At 35.5% G+C, this 9,316-nt stretch overlaps 1 protein-coding gene across 1 annotated transcript; it reads right to left on the minus strand.

Annotated features, from left to right (window-relative positions):
- Positions 1–1,218: 1,218 nt before the first annotated feature.
- On the minus strand, positions 1,219–2,265 carry LOC143655367 (olfactory receptor 4K15-like). The gene has a single exon (XM_077126714.1). It carries the CDS (start codon positions 2,263–2,265, stop codon positions 1,219–1,221), a length of 1,047 nt encoding a protein of 348 aa, XP_076982829.1.
- Positions 2,266–9,316: the final 7,051 nt, after the last annotated feature.

Raw genomic sequence — 9,316 nt, forward strand, 5'->3', positions numbered from 1 at the left:
GTGGTACTTTTGTTTCACAAATTAAAATATATACGTTATTTTATTTTTAGTCAATGAAATTACAGATTCCCTTTAGGGGATTCTGGGGAGTGGGATCTAGAAAGGAGTCAGGTAACATTACTCAGATTGAAATTAAGAAACAGGAGAAAATACAAAAAAATACTTGAAAAAGACATGAAGGAAATCCTAAAATATCATACAGTGGGAATTCTAAGAAATGTCAGTCTCATATGATCTTGGAAGTATAATTTCACTGCTATCACAAAGGTCTAGTAATGGGGCTCCATCATCTTTGGGGCCTACATTAGGCAATTTAATGTGTATTTTAACTAAAAGCCCACATAGAAAAATAGTCATTTCTACTGGTATCAATCTAAAAAAGTACTTTGTTTAATGAAGATAGAGACCGTTAATTCCTAGGTGGAGAAATGGTTTATGCAGGAATTCAGGTACAAATTCTCATGGAAAAGCATGATAGAAAAGAATAACTCATCTCTAAAATAATCCAGATGATTTTATTATGGTTTCAAAAACACAACCATAAGTAAATACAAAAGACAATGGTGAATAAATTTATGCCAAATGGTTGTAAGGAATAAATTTATTAAGTACTCACTTTGACCAAGGATATCTGAAAAGCGCTCTTTAATGCATATGCTTGTTGCTGGAAAACTATTACATATGATATTTCACTGACACTATTGTCATAAATCAAGGAATTGTCTTCATGTGCTGCCACTTACCTAGTGCTAGTTTATGTGTTCTCATCTAGGTACATCATGTAATCTATATCACATGCCACATACAATATATCATAAATATCTATTATCTCTGTGTTACAGATATGTCTATTATCACTCTAACTTTGGAGTCAAAATGTTAATTTATTCGAGTAAGAAGGGGGAATTTTTTTTCACATTCATACTTAATTGACAATCTCCCATGGTCTCTTAAGCAAAAAATCCTACATCTTAAAAAAGATTTTATTTAAAAAGTTTAAAGGAAGAGACAAAAATAAAAGAGTAAAACATCAATGTTTGAAGAAAGGAAATGTTAAACTACTAGCATATATTCTGTATTTTTTATTATCATCATTACATTTTCCTTCCTATTTCCCAATCAATCCTTTCCATTAAGCAAATTGGTTTGCTTTACCATCAGACAGATTCCATTTGTGACAATCAGCCAACAATACTAAAGTGGCAACAATGCACTAATTTAATTTATTCCCAGGAAAAGAATATTTCTTAAGACAGCAGAAACCTGGCTAGGCTTCAGATATGTGCTCTTCAGTTTTGACATAGCTGCCTTCACCTCTTTGTTTCTTAGAGTATAGATAACTGGGTTTAAAAAGGGAGTACAAATGGCATAGAATACAGCCAGGACCTTGTCAACTGAATTACTCCTGAAGGGCCATGCAGAAATGAAGATGCACGGACCAAAGAATAACATGACCACCATGATGTGGGCAGTCAGCATGGAGTGAGCCTTTGCCATGCTGGCAGAGGAGCGTTCCCTGACTGTGATAAGTATCATGGTGTAGGAGATGACCAGCAGGACAAAGGAACCCATAGAGAGAAAGCCACTGTTTACGGCCACTACTAGGCTGATGACATACGTGTCTATGCAGGCCAGCTTGGTCACTAGACGGAGGTCACAGCAAAAACAATCCACGTGATTGGGACCACAGAAAGGTAGGTTCACAGTAAAGGCCAACTGGTTTAGGGTATGGATGAGACCAATACACCATTCGATGATGACTAACATGATACACACATGGTGGCTCATGATCGTCATGTAGTGGAGAGGTTTGCAAATAGCAACATAGAGGTCATAGGCCATGGATACAAGGAGCACCATCTCACCACCACCAAATAGGTGAAGGAAAAAAATCTGAGCCAGGCAGCCTTTGAAAGAAATAGTCTTGTGCTCTTTCAGAAGGTCAGAAATCATTTTGGGGTTAGTCAAGGAGACTAGACACATATCTGTAAAAGAGAGGTTTGCAAGCAAGAAGTACATGGGGGTGTGAAGGTGGGGATCTGAGGTCACAGTGAGGATGATGAGAAAGTTTCCCAGTAGGATTCCAGTGTAAAGTAGTAAAAATATGGCAAACAAGAAAGGCTGGAGCTCCTTAGAACTACAGAGTCCCAGCAATGCAAATTCTGTCACCAGAGAATGATTTGTCTCATACATCGACTTTGGAAGGGACTTACCTTCACTCACCTGTGTAGGAGAAAATAAGATATAAATAAAAATACAGAACATTCATTTTATTACCCCATTTTACTTCAATCCTTAGAGATTTGGTTTCTCCTAAGATATTTATTTGGGTCTTTAGGCAACTGTAATTATTATAGAGATAGCTGCAAGTCAATCAAAATGAGACAAACATACTGTTTATAACTTACTGGCTCACAAATTCTTCTAATAAAGTGGAGAGGTTAAATGGCCAGTAGAGAGTTTCAACCAATTGATTCATTCAGAAAGATGACTATTAGAGATCAAAACAACTAATTTACAAATGAAAGTCTATTTCTGAAAAGTTGTTTTTACATCACAGAAATCCTGTCTTAGAATCTACAAAAAAAGCATCCTTTTTCTAAGACAATTTAAATAATAATTATTAAAAAAAGAAGAAGTATGCACTGTTAAGAGATAATTAGAATTTCACAAATTAGTGTTGACTGAGATATGTTAGACTCAAGGAATTCAAGTTCTATTATTCTATTTATATATCTTTCAAATAAAAGCAGGACTAATCTATGGCATAAAAGGCCTCAATACTGGATTTCCTTGAAAGAGGAAAGGGATTAGAAGCAGTTTGGGAAATGCTTCTGGGGTGCTGATAATATTCCTTATCTTTATTTAGGTTGACAGTTGCCTCCATGTGTGTGTCAAGAATGGGATGGGAGTTCCTTGCCTTATCATGTGTTCTAATGACCTACTCCTGTAAAACCTGAAGTTGCTTTCTCACTGCAAAGAAGATAATTTTTTGAATTGACTTAAAAAGCATCTCCTTCCAGAACTCAGTATTTATGCAAAGAAAAATTTTACATTTTTATCCCAAACTTTTGGGATTATCTTAATGGCTGAGACTTTAATTTTATTTGTGAGAGTTTCTCTGTCTAATGCTAAAGGATTTACGGGTAGAACGGAGGCAATTTCAGCTCAGTTCTTTGCTTTAGGGAAAATGTCATCAGAACAATAAGTTGATGGATGTGTTTATTCACCCTTCGGTCACTGTCTAACTTGATACATTTTGACAAAGCTCTTAAATCAAGACCTTCACTTTCTAGAATGTAAGAGAAAGGTGTTGGGCAATGCAAACTCTAAGTTTCTTTCAAATGTAAGCTCATTCTTTCCTGTTCTTCCCTTAGAAGACTTTAAGTGCCTACGTTACCCTGGGCACTGAGCAGTACATTTATGATAAGGAAAATTTGCTTTATGCCTTGTCAAATGAAGGTCATTTACTGATACAATCTTTTGTTCATTTAGGGAAGATCATGTACCTCCATTCCCTTCATCCCTGGGATCTCCTTTCCCAGCTGAAGCAACAGTATTTTATGACTTAATAATAGGAATTTTTTTTAACCCAGTAAATTCCTTCAAGTTGGGAAAAAAAACCCTGCAAGAATAACATTGTTATAGGATAAAATCACTGCTGTATCTTCAGCCTGCTATAAAACATTGGGCAATTTATTTAGTCTTTTAGGGCTTATTGTCCTCAAGAACAAAATACATTACTTGCAAAGAAATACTGAAACTATTTCTTAGAAGATTCTATAGGTGAGAGCTCTTGAATCAATTGTAATGACTATGTATGTAAAACATTCTTAATATTTTTTTCAAAGCTGTAATTTGTATTTTTCCTGGTAATTAAAAGTGCACAAAGTAGGTGTGGTCTTCCTTATATGGAAATGATTTTTCCGTTGCTGGATGTGCTCAAGGAAAGTCAATTCTACTTGTAATATTTTAGAGTGAATTAATGAACACTTAGAGAGATTAGTTAGACAGCTCTTAAATCTCTCCTAAAAGACATCCTGTAAAATTACCCTCTGCCAAATACCTACCTTTCTGAAATATTATGAGCAGTAGATAAAGTGAAGTAGGTGCTAGGTACAATTTGCAGATGTTATCAAACATTAAGAATTCATAGTGAAGGCCTTCAGAATCTTTCCTTCATTGATGTTATCTCCTTCATACCTTCCCTTGTTCTTCCCTGCTTTTCAATGCATACAAGAGGACACTGGCTATGCACCCTCCTTAGAAATATATTAATGAAATTTTTCCACTTACCCAAGATGAAATGAGAGAGTGGACACATTGTTTATAATCAGAAAGTCTTGGAAAGTGGTTGACAGTGTTCTGGGAGTATCACCGATCGGGCGTGGAGAAGATGAGCCATAAAGCAGGTTAGTTTTTAAAGGACATAGATTCAGGATGTCTGTAGCTAGGATGTGCTCTCTTGCACATAGTGGGACAGGCCTGGTGCACTATCCTAGTGGAATCTCCACTTATTAGGGGGCACTGGAAAATCTCAGCAATCTAACACAAGAAAGGAGGTTGGGTGAAAATAAAAGAGGCTAATTAACACTGCAAATAAATTTGCTTATTTCATATGCTGTTTGGAATTTTGCACAATTGTTGCAACACTGCTTTTGTTTACAAGAAGCAATTATTAAAAGCATTAGCAATCAAGATAACTGGCAAAGGCCTCTTTGAAATTAAAGCTAATCATACCTCATTAAGGATCACATGAAAAGACCTGATTCCTGGTCTCTGTCCTGTGTATATTAGTAAAGTGCACCTTCCAATTTAAACCTCCTGAAATATGAGTGGAAATTTTCAAAGAATTCAGCAGTGATCTCAAGGGAGGGATCAGCAATCTCAGCTATAGAGTGGACTACTCATAATGAAGGATCTTCAATCACTGGATCATAGGGTGGGGACACTGGGTAACAGAAACCTTACAATAGAGAAATCTTGCAAACACAACTTGAACCCACCCCAAATATTTATGTACTTTAGTTTAATACTGGGCATTTGTAATAATTTAAGGAAATAGAAGTTATTCAATAAATGGACTTGGTGGGAAAATAGTTTTATTTGTACAGCAGTCCTACAAACAAGTGAATTTGAGTTGGAGCAGAATTTTTAACAAAATGTTACTAGACATCAGCAAGATGAAAGAGCAAGATATTATTAGAAGATACCAACCCACAGAAATTTTAAAAAAAGACCATGCAGAATCAGTCAGAATCAACTTTCCTGACTTCCCCAGAATAATAGAAAGCAGTCCACTTTAAAACAGCCAAGTAAACACTATAATAAAAATATGTAAAAATTAGATATATCTAATAAGATAAAAAAAATTTAAGCATTTGTTTAAAAACTTGTCTTAAGTAATTCTGTGCAAATAGGTAAAATTTATATATTTTTTTCAGTTGTTTGAGCAAAAAGTTAGATTTTTGCTTTCTGCACCACTCTGAATATCATCTTCAACAGATTAAATTTATGTACATTTATTTATAGAAATGATTTTTTTATTTCTGCAGTTCTTTGATGTCATATGTATACTGTATATCAGTAAATATAGAACATTTCTTACACAATGTTTGACCTGTTTTTTCTGCTCTTTAGTTTTTACTTTTTCTTGGTATTTTGAAAGTTTATGTTTTTGTTCTTGCTATTATCCATCTTAATCACTTTTGTCACACTTAGGCTTTTATAATTCACTGTAATTTTAAAAGGAAGAATTTTCCTAATTCATATTATATTGGTTGTGATCAATTTGATTTACCTGCTTTCAATTTTTTATTTCTTTTTTCTCCCAAGGCTGCCAACTGTTTAGATATTGCTATACATATATATATATATAGTATATATATATATATACACATGCACACATAAAATGCATATATGTATATTAGCTTTTCCAGAATGTTTTATTATATGATATAATAAGTTTTGAAATCACACAGAAAGATAGAAGGAAAATTGCTTTGTGGGAGGGTGTGGAGACCCAGAGAGTGGATAGGCTTCTGTTTGCTGAGAATGCAGCTGTCAACACCCCTACATTGCTCCCATAAAATCGCCCTCCAATGTTGGCTGAACACCTATGAAAGAGCAGGGGCACAGGGACGCCCCACGAGGTTCAGGAAGTGGAATGGAGGCAGGGATTTGATGACAGGCAGAGACAGCCCCATGGTGGAGGGTCTGGGGAGCTGAGGGTCGTGCATAAGAGAAATGCCTTTGCACACTCACCAGCCTGCAGGTGGGCACCTGCATGGGAAGTAGCACCCCACAGACAGAGCTACTGGGCAGACAGGTGTCAAAAGCATGAGTGGGTGGGAGTGGGGTGATCGTCCCCAAGGATTTCCATGGCTTTGGGATGCTAGGGCATAAATTGGGAGAAGGGAGCAAAATGGGCAAGGGGGCCAGGACTTGGGTTGCCAGATCAAATGCCAGCCACGTGCCCTGGCTGATTCTTGTGCTATACGTATAAAAGATTGAAGATTACATTTACACAGAATTCTTTCAACTACTCTCTCCCTTTAGATTTTCACTTTATGATTTTATACATTACGTTCATATCACTAATCAAATGATTCCCTGGCTTGTATTAAAAAAACATAGCATTTCTTTCAGTCATCTTCATGCCACATCCTTTTATTATACTTTCATAGATGTTATGTTTTTCACAAATAGAAGGTTTGTGGCAAAATATTTTATCTCAAGCAAGTCTATCAGCACCATTTTTCCAACAGACACGCTCATTTAGTGTATCTTGTGTCACATTTTAATTAAGACATCTACATTGCCTATCTTTTTACAAATAATACTATCACACACTCAATGAACTACTGGATAGTGTAAACATAAGTTTTATAAACACTAGGAAACAATAAATAAACCATGTGACTCATTTTATTAGGGTTTTCAATTTATTAAAGTGGTCTGGAAATCAAAGCTGCAGCACCTCTGAGGAATGACTGTATAACGGGGTCTTTAAGGTCAGATACCATTACTATGATACATCTTAGAGTTGAGTATTTAGAGAAAGCTTTCTCAGGTCAAAATCTAGCCCTTTCAAAACGTAAATATACTAGGGATTTTTTCCATTCCTGCAAGCTTTTTTACGTTATGATTTTAAGCATTATTTCTGTCATTATTATCTCACATATGTCTCCTTTTCTTCCAGAGAAGAAATGCAAAATTTGTACAAAATACAAAGGTATTTTGGATACCTTTGTCTGATTCTTTAGTCATTAATTTTCTCCAATTCTTTCATACTTTTTAATATGATTTCTAAGGATTTTAGAGCCTTAATTTGTGTTATTTTTTTCCTATACTACCATTGTATGAATGTTGAGTAATTGTAATGTTTATTAGAATGTTTGTGTACTTTTCCTATTAACAATACAAGTTGATTCCAGGAACCAGTGAAGAGTTTTCAGGTGTAACCAGAGGTTAGTTTCAGAGTACTGCCTCAGTTTGAGAGACTCTTAATGCATATAAAAACCATCAGTTAGCTTAAACAATGGGAATTTCTTGGGTCATGATGTGAGAGGACAGAAGTCCAAATCAAGGCATTGGCTAGATAGCTTTTTTCTTCCTGAATCAGCAGTCTCCTCCTGGCAGACAATCCTTGGCTACTTTGAATTTCATGTCACATGGCAATATCTTCTCCATTCTGTTCCCAGCTCAACTGATTTTGCCTACCAACTCCTGTCCGTGCCATTCTCTCCCCTACTCCATCTGAATTTCTTTTGCTTATTAAGGAATCCAGTAACCCAGAATAAGGCCTGCCCTCATTCGCTGAGGCCACATCCTAACTAAGAATAAAAACTTAATGAAGTATTATTCACAATGGGTTCATCGTACCCACAAGCAGGTGGATAAAGATTAAGAATATGTCTAAATTGGAGTACGCGATTCAACCTAACCCAAGCATCATCTTTTGTTGGTAGTGAAGTACAGTTTCTTTAGTAAAAAGAACACAGGGCCTTCTGAGGCTGTCTCCTCTATCATGGCACCTAACAGGTATTTTATTTTTATCCTTCTAGGCAGTGCTCTGATGCTGCAAAGTCAGAGTTCTATCTCCTTGTTTTTCTTCACCTGGATGGGCCCTCTCATTCTGTCAGTACACTCGCAATTATAAGTGTTACACCATTCCTGAGATCTCACTGCATTTCTTCTTTTACACCCAAACCCCCCCTGTTTCTCTGTCACAGAGTTGACTGCAGATCTAACTTTGCTGGCATCAAATATTTTTTTTCTCAATTTTTGTCTATGTAAGTTGAAATTATAGCATTAACTTTACTATTTTCTAATTATATTTTAGGGAAGTGTCAAGGTTGATTAAATTGCTCTTATTATGGATCTTCATTATTTTGGGAGATATGTAGAGAGACTCAGATTTATGTAATTAGGATTATCTGTAGTACCAGGAATGGCAGACAGAATATAGCCACCTGCTCCAAATTTATCAAGTGCTCAATTATATCACCTGATGTGAAGGAGACTTTGTAATTGTGATTAATTTAAGAATCTTGAGATGGAGAGATTAAATTGGATTACCCATGCATGTCCAATGTAATCACAAGGTCCATATAAAAGGGAGGCAGAAGGACCAGACTCAGTAATGGAAGATGTGATGATCAAGTGAAGATGTTGGAGTGGCATGAGAAAGGGGCCACCAGCCAAGAAAAACAGGTGCTCTTGTGAATCTGAACAAGGTAAAGAAATGATTTCTTCCTTGAGCCTTCCAAAAGAGTACTACCTAAAGAATCCTGTTTTAGACTTCTGGATACAAAGTATAAATATGGATATTTGTAAGCCACTACATTTGTGATAATTTGATACAGCAGCAGTACTAAACTAATAAACTAAAACATCAAATATCAATTAGAAAAATTTAATTTGTGGGAATCCTGTGACTTATTTTTAAAGTAGCATTTCCTCCTATAAGGATTTTAAATTGCATTTTCAAGAGCCGGGGTTACAACCATAGGATTAGGACTGAACTCTTCATGAATGCTGATGTAATCTTGCCATCCTAGTTTCCATGCTAACCAACAGTTTTTCACTATGTTCAAATTTTATTTTATTGCCAATAATTTCACTTACCTCAAAGTTAGCTTCCATTGCTCTTTATGGTTCACTTTCTTTACAAACTCTTCTGACTTTGATCTTCATAATATATTGATACTTCTATTTTATTTCATTTGTATGTTTTTATTTTGCTTTTCTGTGAGGTGCCTTAGAGATTCATTTTTATTGACATCAAGTCCAGATTTGTAATAATTTATTTTTC

This window comes from Tamandua tetradactyla, chromosome 14, assembly GCF_023851605.1.
Source record: "Tamandua tetradactyla isolate mTamTet1 chromosome 14, mTamTet1.pri, whole genome shotgun sequence".
Lineage (NCBI taxonomy): Eukaryota > Metazoa > Chordata > Mammalia > Pilosa > Myrmecophagidae > Tamandua > Tamandua tetradactyla.

What these genes read in the sequence shown, in the direction of transcription:
- LOC143655367 (XM_077126714.1), bottom strand. Translation starts at nt 2,265, where the DNA reads ATGTTCTGTATTTTTATTTATATCTTATTTTCTCCTACACAGGTGAGT.